The sequence below is a fragment of the Odocoileus virginianus genome, chromosome 33, assembly GCF_023699985.2.
Source record: "Odocoileus virginianus isolate 20LAN1187 ecotype Illinois chromosome 33, Ovbor_1.2, whole genome shotgun sequence".
NCBI classification, from domain to species: domain Eukaryota; kingdom Metazoa; phylum Chordata; class Mammalia; order Artiodactyla; family Cervidae; genus Odocoileus; species Odocoileus virginianus.
This window is the reverse complement of record NC_069706.1, coordinates 13,211,897-13,228,731: the sequence shown is the minus strand read 5'-3', so window position 1 is coordinate 13,228,731 and position 16,835 is coordinate 13,211,897. Positions and strand designations below refer to the sequence as shown.

General features: G+C 50.4%; 1 protein-coding gene across 3 annotated transcripts; it reads right to left on the bottom strand.

The window, feature by feature from the left end:
- Positions 1-336: 336 nt before the first annotated feature.
- NTAN1 (N-terminal asparagine amidase) lies at positions 337-14,960 on the bottom strand. 3 transcript variants are annotated; one of them, XM_020872255.2, is made up of 10 exons: positions 14,797-14,960; positions 7,931-8,033; positions 7,789-7,854; positions 7,398-7,506; positions 5,608-5,681; positions 4,357-4,410; positions 3,778-3,831; positions 2,479-2,576; positions 1,066-1,179; positions 337-678 (listed from the first exon to the last, which is right to left on the bottom strand). In XM_020872255.2, the coding sequence occupies exons 1-10, from the start codon at positions 14,875-14,877 to the stop codon at positions 499-501; spliced, it is 933 nt and encodes a 310-aa protein (XP_020727914.1). In that variant the 5' UTR covers positions 14,878-14,960; the 3' UTR covers positions 337-498. The 3 variants fall into 3 exon arrangements, with proteins under 3 accessions (XP_020727914.1, XP_020727915.1, XP_020727916.1); XM_020872256.2 differs by lacking the exon at positions 7,931-8,033 and having other exon boundaries at positions 14,797-14,861; XM_020872257.2 differs by lacking the exons at positions 7,789-7,854; positions 7,931-8,033 and having other exon boundaries at positions 14,797-14,880.
- Between the last annotated feature and the right edge of the window lie 1,875 nt (positions 14,961-16,835).

The following is a 16,835-nucleotide window of genomic DNA, read 5'->3' as shown; positions in this document are numbered from 1 at the left end:
CCCAGTAGCTCACTTCATAAATCTTAGCATTAATTGGGCACGGTGACTTCCTTTTGGATAGCAACTTCAAAATAAAGGTTTCTAAAAATACATAATATCAGGTTTGATTTGATGCTTCTAAAGTATTTTGAGGTTAAGAAAAATCTGAGATATATAAATTCTCGCCTAATTTTACTGCATTTTAAACAGACTGACAATTTTTCCTTTATTCACTAATTTAGCAGAATTAGGAAGACTTACCCAAGTATCTGAAATAGTTGCTTATAGAATACTGAAAAAGCCAGCTTCTCCTATGGCCTCTTAATACTAACCAAGAAGAAAACCTAAACAAATGCCTTTGCCAAAATAAGATTTTATTTTAAAGTCATCTGAAAAACACTGAGTAAGGAGAGATACCTAAGACTCAATAGGTAAAGATTCCAAGTTCACATTCTTCCCTGCCCCCGCCAGTGGTCTTTTGTTGTGTCAGAGAGGTGCTTTCTTTGGTAATTCCTATTTTTAGCTTCTGGGGGAAGAGATCTTTTCCCATAAGCCATCTTCATTTTTTTTGTAGAGTAGAGCCTTGTTCCCAGGAAACAGTGTGTTAGCTGGAGAAGGGTGTTTCTTTAAAAACATCAACGTAGATCTAATATGTTCAACAAAGTGGGGGGGTTCAGCCAGGGGTGACGTGGAAAGGTTCTGGAAAAACAAGATTTGGGGTGTGAGAGGAGAACCTGCTCTGTTCCCTACTTTGATAAAACTGTCGAGAGTGTCTCTGTGCTCATTACACATTCATCAGGCTGTTCTCAGATCACTGTATAAATATATATAATTTGTAAAGTTACATAAGACACAGGTGTCCTGGGTTAACGAGAACAAAGCAGATGGCTGCCTGTTGCTCTGCTGCGTAGACATCTACCCAGGATCCACTCACCCCAACTGACATCAGGAGCAGCTCAGCAGGGTCTGCGGGTGGCACCCTCCACAGACACGGTAGGGAAAGCTGCTGCTATCTCGTCTACACGCTCTTCTTCGACAGATGAGGAAACCAGGGACCAGAGAGGTGCCCAGCCTATAGACGCTCACCTCTAGTATCTGCTTATCCTCTTGCTGCAACCAGAAATCCACGTGGGGAAACGGTGTCCAGGAATATGGTCCTATACGAAGTTGCTCTGTCTTTGCATCGTAAATGCTAATCATCTAAAAAAAGAACATTTCAGGGGCAGAATTTAAGGAGTGTTATCGGCAGAAACACCACCTTTAATGCAAGCTCCCTTGTCGTCTTGAACTTAAGGCATTTATCTGATAGAGAAGCTTCTTTCAAGTTTTGTCTCACCAAAACAACCTGCCACTTAACTACTTCCCACCAGTCTGGTCCTGCACTTTGTGGGCAACGGACATCATTTTGTTTAGTTCTGACAACAATCCTGCAGGAAGGTGGTGGTTCTCCATTTTGGTTGGAGACGTGAGACTCAGACAGATGGGCCTGCTGCCCAAGGTCACGTGTCTGTAAGCGTCAGGGCTGGGCTGCAGACCCCGCGTGTCTGACCCAAGGCCATGCCCCTCGCTGCCTCCTTGTTCACACCCCTAGTCATCTTGGAGCTTAAAACCACACATGCCTGTTGCCCCCTCAAAAGAAGGGAAAAGCCAATTGGTAAAAATTTGCCAAATGATCAATTCCCTGAATTCTCAAATGTGCCAATGGTAGTTTCCAGCTTAACCAGCAATGTTCAGTTTTGGTTACTGAGACTAAAATATGTCCTGAATCTTAGCTAAATCAAGACTGCTCTGCTTCCTGAGAGATGGAGAAAGGAAATGTAACAATGTCAAAGGGTTGGCAAAACAGACCATTGGGTCCAGACGTTTCCAGTGAAAATGGCAGTTTTTCCTAAGCAAGCAGACTTCTTTTGGGTGCTCTGATGCGATTTGTTTTTTTTTCACACTACACGTTTTTAAAGGATTTTTTCACCCGTTCCTCAAACAGTGTGTCTTATTTTTTTTTCCTAACTTTTAAAATGAAGGTGTTAGTTAACTAAAAAGACCCAAAGGCAATCAGACTTTTAAACTGATCTGATTATTCTTTGGGATCATCAATTCATCCCAGCAAACTGCTTTCCAGTGACCTCGTCCGGGGACAACGTGACCTGCAGTACAGAAGAGAGAAACCTCTTCTCCCCGCTTAGCTCTCCTTTCTTTGCAGTAACTTCACTGGTAAAGTTCTTACAAAGTACAAGGGGTTCATTTTGTTTGGATCTGGATGCGGGGGAGATTCACATACATCCCCAACATCTTCAGGGCGGAGAACCGGGGTCTTGCACTTGTAACCTGAAACATTCCTCTTCTCTACGTGCTGTGAGTGTGTGGTGGTTCCTGATCATGGGCAGCTTTCCAGAAGCCATCAGAAAGTTTTCATTTCCAAGGTGGATAAAGCTCAAGGCTTTGGAGTTTGATGCCTCCCGTTTCCCTTCACCCTGTAACACAAGATGCTGTCGGACTTACTGGTCCTCCTGTTAAAGCTCGGGCGGCCCGCAGCTCCTCCTCTGGACCTCGGTCTTGGAAGGAGGCTCTGTAGATCTCCGCAGTTTTGACGTTGACAGCTATTGAGGGACGACAGGACGACTCCAATTGGCAAAAGCCACAGGGGCTGGTAAGTCTCACACTCATACCATCACCCGTGATAAGACTGAACAAAGTTACGTGTCAGTAGTCTCTCCCTTTCTGGGAAGGGAGAATGCAACCCTTTGGCCAGGCATCTCACTGAGAAGTGCTGAGGCCCGAGCTGGACTCGGTAAGACCTGGTTCCAGACCAAAGGCCACCCCCACCCAGGAGACGCGCCATCTCTTCAGGCAGCCCGTGGCAAGGCCTCCCTGCTCAGCCCTGTGACAAGGAAGACAAGCCTTGACAAGACAAGGCTGTAACCATGGCCTGGGATCGGCACCAAGGTTGGTGGTATGTGTTGGTTATGACTATTTCTGACATAGAAAGTACAGAGAATAAAGCAGTGAACACCCTGCCAGATAAACCGAATGTTATGGATATGGCAGAAGCCCTCTGTAGAGACAGCCAGTCTCAGGACTTCCCTGGCGGTACAGTGGTTAAGAATCTGCCTTCCAATGCAGGGCACTCGGGCTCAATCCCTGGTCAGGGAACCAAGACCCCACACGCAGCAGGGCAGCGAGGCCCTCAGCTGAAGTGCTGAGCTCAGGTGCCTCAACGAGAGGAGCCCAGGCACCGCAGGAAAACTCCTGTGTGCCACCGCTGAGACCCAGTGCAGCCAAATAAATCCTTACAGTAAAGACAGAGCCAGTCCCAGCCTAAGGCCTCGGGAGTGCCTGGGGCCGTCACGGGAGGAAGGGACACTCTGGGTTTTCTTTAGCCTGATGGTTTCACTTTGCTTTGTAGGCGCTCTGCTCTCTATCAGAACCGTAATTAGTTCCCTGAGTATAAGATTCAAATCGCCCCATTCCAGCCCCCAGAGCTCTGGCTCGAGGAAAAAAGCAGAGGGGCCTCGGGGGGGAGCAGAGACCACTGGCAGTGTGCTGTCCCCTAACTGGCCGAAGCTCGAGCTTTATATTTGCTACCTTGTTCCCCTTCAGTCTAGGATGTGGACATTTTTTCTCTCATAGATACAAAGTCAGAGAAGGTAAGCTCCTTGCCCAGGCGCGCCCAGCAGGTCCAGAGAGGAGTCAGGACCTGGGCCCAAGGCGCTGCCACACTCACAGCCACGGGCCCACCAGCTGCAGAGTTGGCCTTTAACCAGACGAGAGCACAGACCCTCCGCCCAACACGCTACTTACCAATGCCGTAAATTACTGGGAAGTGGCTTTCATTTTCCTCCCGGTCATTTAATTCTAACACATTAAAAAAAAAAAAGGAATTTTAAGATCTAGTTTTAAAGAAATACTAAATAATTGTTTTCATTTTCTATAAACAGAGGCCAAGAAGGAGCCCCCGCTGCCTGCAAAGGCGGGGGATCAGAACATGAAAGGGTCTGTGTCCCCGTTTCCCAGCTGAGCCCCGGGGCGGTCAGCTTATTGGAACAAACTGCCCCTCCAAAGTCCGAGCTGCCGGCCACCCACATGCGTGGTGGCAGCTCTTCTCCCAGGAAATGGAAGAGGCTACTGAGAATCCCGAGGAGGTCAGAGGAAAGCCCTCAGGGGTGGGGGGTCAGGATCTCAGTGGAGGCTGCGCGGGGTCTGGATGTGGGAGGGCAGCGAAGGCCATGCCAGCAGATATGAGAAGAGCCGGAAGAGGGCAGCAAGCCAACGACACCTGCTGTCTGCGACTGAGGCACAGACGCTGGGCCTGCCTTCAGGGCGAGGGCAAAACGTCCCCCAAAGCTACAGCTTTGCTCCGGGGAGGATGGCGGAGCTCACCTGTCACACACAGTGTCACCAAATGAATGTCATCTTCTTGTCTGTCAAATTCACCTACAATTAGAATTTTAAAACTGATGTCAAAAAGTTCCCTTAAGCAGCAGAGCATACGCTGAGCAAGTAAAGAGGGGGATGGAGCATAGGAACCACCACCCTTAGACCACAGTCTGGCCTGTCCATCGGAGGCGGAGACCCGTGAGTGGACGCCCAGCACCCTGCCTGCCGAGGGCCAGATGTGCTCCCAGCATCAGGCCCAGAGAAAACTTCCACCGAGACTTTCCTTTCTTCTCCCTATTCTGAGAGGCTGGCGGGACAAACCGAGTCATAAGATTTTAACCTTTTCCTAAAGAACATTTTTTTCCTGATTATGGGTCATAAAAAAAATTTGACCATTATGAAACATTTGGAAAATACAGAAGGGCATAAGGAGTATGTGGGTTTTGAAGGTGTAGGTGCAGGGGCTTTTCCTGCCGACAATCCTAGCACTTAACAGTTAGTGTATTTCTTGCCATGTTGTCCGTGCACAGCTGAGCTCAGACACCGTGTAGACAGTTTCACATCCTGATTGTTTGTACCTGTTATTTTCCCACGCAATTCAAACCTCTTCATTAAATATTTTTTAATGGCATGTATAACTATGCCCCTACTAATGGACATTAGATTATTTCCTGTTGTAAATAATCTTCTACTGCCCACCTTTGGGTGTAAGTCTCTACGCACATTTCAGATTAATTTTCTGAGAAAAGATTCTCAAAAGAGAAATTACTGGGTCTGCGATGGACCATGATGCCAAAAGGCTTTTCTGACAGGTTCCACCAAAGGTTCCACCAAAGGTTCCACCAAAGTACTGCAGGGACACACCCACCTTGCTGCTTCATGGTTAATTACAGAACAACGTCGTTTTTTCTCATGGTAGTATTTGCTAATTTAACAAAGAAAAAATAGTATTATCAGGGTTTTAACTTTCTGCAGATTAACATGAACATTTCTGCAGGAGGGTGGTTTTTTCCACACAATTCACAGGCTTACTGTGAGGCATCACCTGCTGTTTTGAGGGGAACCTTGTCCCCATCCTGTGAGCTCTAAACGTTTAGCCCTTTGCCCTCCGGTGTTTATGGAAGATTCCGAGCTGAGCAGTTTGGGTGGCTCCCAGCAGGTGCGCCCCTCATAGGTTCTGTACTAATTGGGATTTTCATTTAAGCAAAAATAGGTACACATTTTTATCAGATCTGAGGAGAAAAGTGAACTTACTAAGAAGCTGATGAGTCAGTTTCTGTGACAACTGCCTGTCGTCATTGAAGCCTCCCACGAGGTGCGCTTCCAGCCTGGCAAAGAGACGGGAGGGGGTGCTCAGAGGTGGGACGGCTTGGCCCGGCAGGCCTGGGTCTGCCCTGAGCCTCAGCTCCCAGCTCCCGGCCCCGTTCAGGCCATGGCGCATGCACTGGGGCTCTGCCCGGGGGCCCAGGGGTGCTGTCTCAAACACGATGCCACCAGGAGGCAAGAGTAAGAAAGGCTGATCTGGAAGGTGATGATCACATCACACTACTCACCCGCCCTGAGCGGGACACTTCAGAAACCTCTTAGAAGTCTCGGCCTGACTGAGGGTGACCCCTGAGGACCCGGGGTGCAGGGACGGGACTGATCGGGCCCCGTACGGGCACATCTCCACCACCAGGAGGCCAGCATCTTGGAGAGACGAGGGTCTCATCTCCGTTTTACAGAGAAGGAAACTGGGTCGGCGTCTGAAGCACATGCTTATCTATGACACCAGCTTTTTCCTCAGTGCCTCCCCCTGAACACTGGCCACATGAAACAGAAAAGTGTTCTTGGGGTTAAATAAGTTTGGGAGGCCTCGCCCATTCCCAGGGGAGCCACCACGCAGAGCAGCAGAGCAAAGCTCCAGGAAACTCTGTAACTGGAAAAACCGCATCACCTCTGTTAACCCTGTGTTTCCCACGCTCGCTTCTCTGCTAACCTGTCCTCGGCCTGTGACAACCTGGGGACCCGAGCTCAACAGAGTGCGGCCACCTTTCACACTCCCTCAGCTGAGACAGCACCCTCCCGAGGAAGGCCCCAGAATCTTGCGCATCAGCAGCTGAGCGCGAAGCATCTGGTGGCCTCGACTCCCCTCTCTCACACCGTGTGCTGAGAACCACGGCCCTGGGCACCAGCCCAGCCACCTAACCTGCCAGACTCAGCGTCTTGACAGCACACGAGGTCAAGGCTGGCCCAGCCCGTCAGATCCCACAGGGGGAGAGTTAAACTTAAAAACTGATCTGTGTTCCACTAGGGAAACCGTGATGGCGAGGAGGCCTTCCTTAAATCCCTGGGATTTGAAGAACATGTGTATGACTAGACTAGTTCATCCCAGTGAACTGCTGCCCCAGACTTCAAATAAGATGACAGCCATGTCTGCCAGGCCTGGCGATGGGAGAGAAAAGGGAGGCGACAGCTGGGCTGGGGTTGCAGAAGCTCCTTAACGAGCCATGTGGCTCCTGAGAGCCCATCCCGGGGCCGCACGTGGGAAACAGGTGAGCACGCTCTCCGTCACTGGTGAGCAGGCGGGCGCCAGCTCTCGCACACAGTCTGCAACACTGACCCTCTTCGTCCCCACCTTCCTTCTCCTCACAGCCCACCCGCTCCTTTACATCCTGTCTTGCTGACGTCCCCTCCCAGTGGACTGTGAGCCCCCGGGGGGCAGGGCTTTGCCTCCTCCATTCACAGGCCCCTGGCACCTGGCACTGGTTCACAGGAAACGGTCAACAAACAACTCCCGAGCAAAGGGGGAGAGTCCGCTGCTGGGCCTGAGGAAAGGGGAGAGTCCGCTGCTGGGCTGTCGCAGGCGTCGGCTGACACACAGGCCTCGAGAACATCAGATACAACTCCAAGTCCAGCCTCAGACCCGCCTTCCGGGACCGGCCTGAGGCCCAGCGCCCGCTCTCCCCGAGCAGCGGCTGAGGGGAGGGCGGACACACGGCAGCGTCCTCTGCACGACGGGGTCAAGCTCCCCACATCACGCGACGCAGGAGCAGGGCTCTCACCTTCCACATCGAGTGTGGTCGGAAAAGGATTTTATGGCGTTCATGATCAAGGGGACCTCAGCTTTGGTGTCGCTTCCGTCACAGTGGGTCAAGCAGGTAGCCCCATTACCTGAAGAACAAGGGTGAAACGACTCATGTTATTCCCGATGAGAACTCGGGCCGCAGCCCAGGTCTACGCCTGTCCATTCGGACCACCTCATCTTTGAACAGCCTGCAAGAAGGAAAAACAGACGTCTGGGCTGCCCAGCCAACCCATCTGACCAGGGCCTCGGGGAGGGGCCATGCAGATGGAGGAGAGGTGAGCGGAGCCAGGAAACGCAAATAGAGACGCTCATGGGCCCACACGGTGGGTCCAGGTAAGGAACCGTTTCCTGCGTGTCTCTCGTCATACCTGTGTGCCTCAGGACCACAATGTGACAAGTGGTGGCATCATCAGAACCCAGAATGGAGATGGAGCCTGTTTAAAAAAGAAATAAAATAAAATATCCACTAGCCTTTGGGGAGAAGGCCCAATTCACTGGTTCCTAACCTACCATCCTTTGGGGAGGTCACTGCAAGCTCTCTTTGCTGAACATACAGAAGGCCCTGGGGTCCCACTTGTTGAACAGACTGACCTCTGAGAAGTCTGGCTCTTTCCTGTTTAATTAAAAAAAAAAATAAAAAATAGTGATGGAAATTAGTGAGGCTTGAGTAACTAGATAGGTGGAGAGAGCCAAAGTGTGCCCTAGGTGGAAACACACCCTCGTGAGGTCTGAGGTGTGTGTATTATCTGACAGAAAGGCTAAATAAAAACGCAGTGGGATAAATAAAAACACTACCATGTAGAACAATGAAGAAAGCAAGGAAGTTCTGGGGGTTTTTCGCCCTAGAGAACAACACATTCTAAAACCTATGAAATAAGAGGCAAAGATCCTTTTCCACAATTCTTTGCAACTATAAAGAGAATCAGATCAGATGGACTAGTGGAGTGATAGTTCAGAAATTACAGCCCTTCTTCACTTTCTTTAAAGATGAGGATGGGTCCAAGCCTTCCCTATGCTCCAACCTAGTAACCCCCCCTCTGGAAACCCGTACTGTGGAAATAACCTCAAATGCCAACGCGCTTATCCCTGTGTTCCTGAGAATGTCATGAAGCTGGGGACGACAACAGAAAAGTAAGCAAATTATGCAGAACCGGCTCACAACTGTTAACTGCACAGTCACAAAAAATGAAGACTACAGGAAAGGAGTTTTGAGAAATGTAAAACTGAAGAGCGAGACACAAGAGTGGGAAAAAAAAATTTAAGCTGTAAATATGCTATTAGTACAACAATGCTAAAAATGTTACTACATATAGGGGAAAATACTGGAAGGAAATCCACCAATATAACCACGATGGTGCTGGAACAAGGCCAAGGCCCGTCATTTAACTGTCCCAGCTGTCCTTCCTCTATTCTCCAAATGCCCTATGAGGTAATTATGCTATTAAAGTAGAAACCAGGGGACTTTCCTGGTGGCCCAGTGTTAGGACACTGAGCATCCCATGCTGGGGGCACGGGTTTGATCCCTGGTTAGGGAACTTAAGATTCTACAAGCCACATGGCGTGGCAAAAAAAAAAGCTAAAGTAGAAAACCGAAAAGGAGAACTCAAAACTAAGCAAATTAATGAAAAGGTAGGATAATATTAGGTGTCTACTGAGTCTCTGTATAAATTCTTATGTAGTAAATCTGGAGCAGGGAAAACTCAGGTGGCCAGTTAATTCTCTGCTCAGTCGCTCAGTCACATCTGACTTTGCAATCCCAGAACTGTACTCCACCAGGCTCCTCTGTCCATGGGACTTCCCAGGCAAAAATACTGGAGTGGGCTGCCATTCCCTTCTCCAGGGGGTCTTCCTGACCCAGAGATCAAACCCGGATTGCCTGCATTGCAGGCAGATTCTTTACTATCTGAGCCACCAGGGAAGCCCAATTAATTCTTTAATGAGAATTAAACTTTTCTTTTTAAAAAATGTCAAATGGATGCATCACTAAAATGTATCCTAATTTCCTTCTTACTTACAACAAGTAAACTCCTCAATAAACAATTTCCTAACCACGTGTACAAATACCGAGCATGTAGGTACTTGTCTAGACTGGGAACATTTTTATAGACTTATTCTGGCTGCTGGCCATTCCTCACAGCTGGGGCTAATTTCGGTTAGTGCTGGCTTACTGCAGAACAAAATAAAGAGATAGAAGAGAACATGACAATCCATTCGATGAGTTATAGAGAGTTCTCTTCTAATAAACTTCCACTAATTAGAAGCAAGGCAGCAGTTACAGTGAGGAACGACAGTGAGAAATAGTGAGGAATCACTTCAGACAGGATTAAATTGGGGATTAGCAGATGCAAACTATTACATACAGAATGGATAAACAATAAGGTCCTAATTGTATGTAGCACAGGGAACCAGTCAATATCCTGTAATAAACGATAATGGAAAAGAATATGAGAAAGAGTATAAATACATAAAACTGAATCACTGCAATACAGCAGAAATTAACACATCGCAAATTTACTATATGTCAATTTAAAATATTTTTCTAAAAAGAGAGGAACTAAGGACTGAATGAAGTGCAGGGTGCAATCCGATGGCTGAGTCAGGGAGAAAGAAATGCAGCCGATTGTGCAAAAACTCACCACACCTCACAGCAGTGAGCGCTCTTTCCTTTTCATACCACTTCTCATCTCAATTCAAGGTAAGATAAAGAAGACTGCAGAATTTCCTTTTTTTTTTTTTTCTTAAATCATTCCTTTAAGACTCACCTCTTTTGGTTGTCTCGGGGAGAGGGAGGGAGGAGTCAAGGCAAATTTTTACCGCTCCCTTTCACAACTGGGTCACCACCCAAAAGCAAAGCTATTTCTGAGAAATGAATTATCGCTTGTGTACCTAAGAACCCCAAATCACAACATCCCTGATCGACACAGCTCCTACTGTTTGCCAGAGAAACAGAAGCGCACGTGACCGGGAGAGAGGCCGGCCTGAAAGGGGAAACAGCTACACTGCTTTGGTCCGTCACTTTCAAAAAGGAAAAGAAGATCAGCTAAAGTTCTCCTCTGAGCAAAAACACACAGTCCTACTATATGAACTCGTATCCTTTCTGAAATAAAAGCAGCATCAGGCTTCTCAAGTTTTTTTAATGTTCTGAACACTCAGATTCACACACACACAAACCCAAACCTTTCCCTCAGTCTCCCCGCTACTGCTCATCCTCATTTCCCAGTTCCTGTCTGAGGGCACTGTCCTCTCGTCCCCGGGGTCAGCGTACTTGTTTCAGAAAAGGGCCAGACAGCAAATAGCTTAGCAGACCGTGCGGTCTCAGTGCCTCAGTGTGAAATCAACAAAGAACACGTGACAAGTGGCCGTGTCCCCAGAAAATATTTATGAGTGACACTGAACACTGAATTTCACGAGACTTCATGTGTCACGAAGTGACTTCATGTTTCACGTGTCAGGAAGCATTCTTTTCTTTCCCCCATCGTTTAAAAATGTAAAAACCACTCTGGGCTGGTGGGTCATCCACCAACAGAATGTGGCCCGTGGCTGTAGCTGACTGATCCCTGGGTTCACCCATCACTGAGGTGCACCCCAGAGGACGACTAAGTCCCCTCACCCCTCTGCCAGACTCTGTCCGTTCTTCCTTCAAAAGCGGGAAAGCGAGTGCAAAAGCACTGCCCGGCCCAGCCCTGGGCCTGAGCCTTCTTCCCGCCACAGGCCCTACCTCACCTCCGTTCCGTCTTCCTCATGCCTGCTGTTGTAGTTGTTTACTCCCTCAGTTGTGTCTGACTCTTTGCGACCCCGTGGACTGTAGCCCGCCAGGCTCCTCTGTCCATGGGATTTCCCAGCAAGAACACTGGGGTGGGCAGCCATTTCCTCCTCCAGGGGATCTTCCTGAGCCAGGGCTCGAAGCCACATCTCCTGCACTGGCAGGTGGCTTCTTTACTGCTGAGCCACCTGGGAAGCCCAAGAGATGGGAGCACCATGATCCTGTGGCCAAGAATAGAGCCCGGGGTCTCCTGTGTGGGAGGTGAGAATTCTACCACTGGATCCCATGCCCCTCTCACCTCAGTGCCCCAGCGCAAGGTACAAAGTTCGACAATGCTGGGGCGCGGGGGGCGCCCTCTCTGTCCTGGAGCGAGTGACCTGGGCAGAGCCTGGGCCCCTGTGCTTCATCCCGTCCTCTGGGAAGCGAGGCCACTGCTGAGGCTGTGGGAGGATGAACTGGGAGCAGACCTGCAGGGAGCGGCTGTCCCTACTCCCCACCTCTGCTCCCCGATCCTGACCCCGAGGTCTCCCCTACCCACTCCATCCTCCCGATGGCTGCCCGCATCCTTGCTTCAAAACACTGGTTCCGTTACAGGGCTTTTCTGCTCAAAAAGCCCTTCCATGGGATAATTACAGGGGTTTATAAAGATTCAGCTCTGTGAATGTTCCTAAAGGGGAAAGAGCAGAAATGTCTCACATGCTTAAAAGCAGGAACTACGTTATGCGGAATTCCATGGGACCATTAAGTCTTAAGACGCTGCGGGACCGGATTCTGAGCATCCAGAGACTGGTAAGAGCGGAGGCTCTGGGACGCACCGTCCGAAGGCGCTCTCTGCGGGGACGGCAGCATCTGCACCTGCCCTGCCTCATCCTGCAGCCGCTGTCACTTATGACTGTTGAGCACTTGAAACGTGGCTACTGTGACTGCGTGTGTGCTCATGTCACTTCAGTTGTGTCTGACTCTTTGCGACCCCATGGACTGTAGCCCGCCAGGCTCCTCTGTACACAGGATTCTCCAGGCCAGAATACTGGGGTGGGTTGCCATGCCATCCTCCTCCAGGGGATCTTCCCGACCCAGCCGTCGAACCCGCATCTCCTGCGTCTCCTGCACTGCAGGCGGATTCTTTAACCACTGAGCCACTTGGGAAGCCCAGTGTGACTGAGGAGCTGATTTTTTAATTTCATTGAATTTTAACTAAATGTAAACTGCCACCTGTGGCCAGTGGCTACCATACTGAGCAGCGCTGCTCTAGAGGCAAAGGCAAACCCGCCAGGGTTCACCTCCCGCAGCATGTGAAACCTTGGGCAACTTCCTCCACCCTCCGTGCCTCAGAGTCCCCAGCTGTAAAACGGGAACAGCAGTAGCACCTGCCTCCTAGGGCTGGGATGCTTGGCGAGCTCCACAGCACTGCTATTACTGCTGCTGCTGTTATTATTATCCTATGCTAAACATAGATGTGGACGGGCTAGTAACTGCTGCTACTGCATACTCACAACCTACTGCCGCAGGAAAAAAGACCCCTTATAGAACTGGACATACAGCACTCGATCATGTAAAAAAGTGCGTCATATACAAAGAAAAACCTCTGTAAGGATAGTCACCAAAGTGTGAAGCATGGTTGTGGTCACAGATTTCTTTTTTCTTCTTTTTGAGACTTCTATTTTCTTACCAAGGGGATACTACTTGCTATTAAACAAATAATAATTACACCTTTCATTTCTCTAAACTGCGTGTCACTGAATGACCCATCTAAACCTCTGCAACCTAAGTATGACCCACCTCTCCCGGCTTACCTCCCATTCTGCCCTCCTGCCCTCTGTGCAGGGAAACCACCCAGGTCACCCGCCCTCGGAGCCCCTCCTGCCCCGCCCCGGGGCCAGGGGGCACAGTCCAGTTGGTCCAGTTGCCTCCCCTCTCCCCTTAGGCCGCTGCATGTGGAAGGGACCGCCCGCCCCAGCCACATTCCTGTGAGGCACACGGGTCCCCACTGCACAGCCTTTCTAGGCCGAGTCTCCCCAGAGGCCAAACCTCCCTTCTAGGGGTTCCTGGTATCTCACCTCATTCCCCTTCTCTCCACACTCAGGGTGCTGCCCTGGACTAACTTTCATAGAAACTTTCTAACAGACGTAAAAATAGAGTGTCACTACGTTCTTTAGGCAGCTGCCACTTTTCCCCTTCGTGAGTCCCAGTCCCAACTTCCGCCGTTAATGGTGTGGCAGTGACACAGCATAAGGCAGGAACGTGCTTGACACGGTGACTAGCGTCTGCTGGTGCCCAGTACGTGCTGGCTGGTATTACTACGGCTTTCCTGAGGTGTAAGTGGAGAATCACACAGAGCTGTCCCCTCTTCCCTGGTCAGTAACATCGCCTCATCTTTCGGGGGTCGTTCTGCTCACTCGTTTGTGAAGCACATATTTACAAAGCACAGATTCACTGCCAGGGTCTGCCCTAGGCTCTGAGGATACAAAGGGAAGACACATACTCTGCCTTCAGGAAGCTTACATTCTCGTGGGGGGAGGTGGAGATCAAGGGAAAATAAACAAAACAAGCCTGCTGGACAAAATCATTACACACCACCCAAACGGTACAGAAGAAACCTCGAGAATCTCTCTCCTAAGCCCACAGACTTGGCCAGGTTCCTGGGCTTCACTTTGCAGAGTGAAAAGGGGCATTTTCCCTTGTATGTCACTTAATTAACAGTTATGGTGTTTGAGCCACTCTGTGGCTAAAAACCATAAAAACCATCCCCGCCCTATACATACCCTGACTGTAAGGAAAGAGGCAAAAGCCATCACCAAGGCACATGAGGGGCTCAGCGGGCATTTCTCAAATTCATGAAATGGGTTGAACTGGGTCTGGGGCAAGTGGGAGTTTTGGTTCTGGTTTTTTGTTTTTTTTTTTTTACAGTAAGAACCGTTTTTCAAACAGTCTCTGCTCTTGCATGGAATAAGGGTTCACAGGTCTATCTAAGGACAAAAGCAGGAAACAAAACAAAAAAACCTTCCATAGGGTGTGGTCCTCAACACAGCTCAGCGGGGCAAAAACACGGAGGGCCCTTTCTTCCGTCTAAAAATACCCGGGAGCCCCAGACGCCGGGGCGAGAAGCCCAGGGGACCCGCCGGGATGCCCCTGCCCACACCCGGAACAACCTCCGGCTTCCTGAAAACCCCAGGACCGTGCTGCGCTCACCGGGGGTGGGGATGCGCGGCGAGGGAGCGACCCAGGGCGCTGCCCAGATTCGCCTAAACGGGTCAAAATCCGGACTGGGGGACTGGGACCGCCCTATCTGTGAAGAAGGGGTCCCGGCGTGTCCTCCAGCCGCGGTGCTGGGCGACCTTGGGCAAGTCACCTAACCTCTCTGGGTCTCCGTCCCTTCCCCTGGAAAAAGAGGGGGGCCTCCGCAGATGCCCTGTAAAGTCCAAAGAAGGTAAAAGCTCCACAGACGCCTCAAGCCCGGGCTCCGGATGTGCCGACAGCACCTCAGCTGCGCCAAGTTTCGAGCCTGACTCCGGGGAGAGCTGGTGGTGGCGGCGGCGGCGGGCTGAGGAGGGCTTTGGCCCGCCTGCGGGTTCCCTCGGGCCCGCCTCGAAGCCCCCCGCCCGGCCCTGCTCACCTCCAGAAGCGGGTGGGCTCGGACCAGGTCCCCGGCGGACTGCGGCAGCCGCACTCGCCGCCCGTCCACGAGCAGCGGCATCGCGGAGGCGGCCGGCCCGGCAGGCCCAGGGAGGTAGCTGCCTCCCCACCCCCGCGCCGCCCTCCGCCCCCCAGCCTCGGGCCGCCCCGCCCCGCCCCGGTCTGCCCCGCCCCCGCGCCGCCGCGCGTGCCTCCGGGAAATGGAGTCCTACGGAGGCGCCGTCCCAAGAGGCTAAGGAAATCTAGAGCAGGGGTCGCAGGGCCCCGTGGGAAACTAGTACAAACCGGAGGGAGCCCGCCTCCTCCGCAAGGGGCGCTGGGAAATGTAGTTCTGAAAGCGTGGAAAGACACGCAGGATAGGGAGGAGCCGCGCTTCTCCAGAGGGCCTTTGCCCTCAGCTCCAGGCTCACAATTCAGCCAACCTGGCCTGAGTTTGGGCACTGGGGTCGCCTGCCTAAGTTCATCTAGTGACCTAGAGCAAGTCTGCGAATCTGCCTTGTTGCTTCAAAGGGCTGTATTTAATGATACACATAAACTGTTCTAAGATGAAAAAATGGAGCCTGAAGTTTGCTAGCCCCACACATTTAGAGATCACTACTAATGATCTCTTTCAGATCATGGCTTCCCAGGTGGCACGACTGGTAAAACAACCTGCCTGCTAACGCAGGAGACTAAAAAGCAGCGAGCTCGACCCCTGGGTGGGGAAGATCTCCTGGAGGAGGAAAGGGCAACCCACTCCATGACTCCTGCCTGGAGAATTCAATGGACAGGGAGCCTGGTGGGCTACAGTCCATAGGATCTGTAGAGTCAGACGCGACTGAAGCGACTTAGGGCGCAAGTACACACAATAAAGCTTGGTGCTTGACATTTAATAGGCACTCAGAGATGGGCTAAGACCCCTGGGAGTAAAGATCAGCAAAATGCCCTACAGACCCTACTGAGGACAGGTTTGGAGCCAATACTATTCAAATAGATCCGACTCCACAATGAACAAAACAATTTTAGAAAAGTCATAATAGTGAGATGATCAAGGGGGATGCACTTCACACAGAGCAAAAATTATTAGAATGTCTCTAGGATGCTGCAGCAAGCACTGCCTAGCAGGCAAAGCCTTCTGATCCTTCTCCTCCAGTTGAGATTGCTGAGTTTAGTTCAGTTCAGTCGCTCAGTTGTGTCCGACTCTTTGCGACCCCATGAATCACAGCACGCCAGGCCTCCCTGTCCATCACAAACTCCCAGAGTTTACTCAAACTCATGCCCATTGAGTCGGTGATGCCATCCAGACATCTCATCCTCTGTCGTCCCCTTCTCCTCCTGCCCCCAATCCCTCCCAGCGTCAAGGTCTTTTCCAGTGAGTCAACTCTTCACATGAGGTGGCCAAAGTACTGGAGTTTCAGCTTCAGCATCAGTCCTTCCAGTGAACACCCAGGACTGATCTCCTTTAGGATGAATTGGTTGGATCTTCCTTGCAGTCCAAGGAACTCTCAAGAGTCTTCTCCAACACCATAGTTCAAAAGCATCAGTTTTTCGGTGCTCAGCTTTCTTCACAGTCCAACTCTCACATCCATACATGACCACTGGAAAAACCATAGCTTTGACCAGACGGACCTTTGTTGGCAAAGTAATGTCTCTGCTTTTTAATATGCTATCTAGGTTGGGCATAACTTTCCTTCCAAGGAGTAAGCATCTTTTAATTTCATGGCTGCAATCACCATCTGCAGTGATTTTGGAGCCCAAAAAAAGTCTGACACTGTTTCCACTGTCTCCCCATCTATTTCCCATGAGGTGATGGGACCAGATGCCATGATCTTAGTTTTCTGAATGTTAAGCTTTAAGCCAACTTTTTCACTCTTCTCTTTCACTTTCATCAAGAGGCTTTTTAGTTCCTCTTCACTTTCTGCCATAAGGGTGGTGTCATCTGCATATCTGAGGTTGTTGATATTTCTCCCGGCAATCTTGATTCCAGCTTGTGCTTTTTCCAGCCCAGCGTTTCTCATGATGTACTCTGCATATAAATTA

Excerpts from the sequence above, each read along its gene's own strand:
- NTAN1 (XM_020872255.2), bottom strand. The coding sequence starts at position 14,877 with ATGCCGCTGCTCGTGGACGGGCGGCGAGTGCGGCTGCCGCAGTCCGCC. Across the intron at positions 8,034-14,796 it reads GAGCCCACCCGCTTCTGGAG|GAAAGAGCCAGACTTCTCAG; the intron begins GTGAGCAGGGCC and ends TTAATTAAACAG. Across the intron at positions 7,855-7,930 it reads AGTGACCTCCCCAAAGGATG|GCTCCATCTCCATTCTGGGT; the intron begins GTAGGTTAGGAA and ends TTTTTTAAACAG.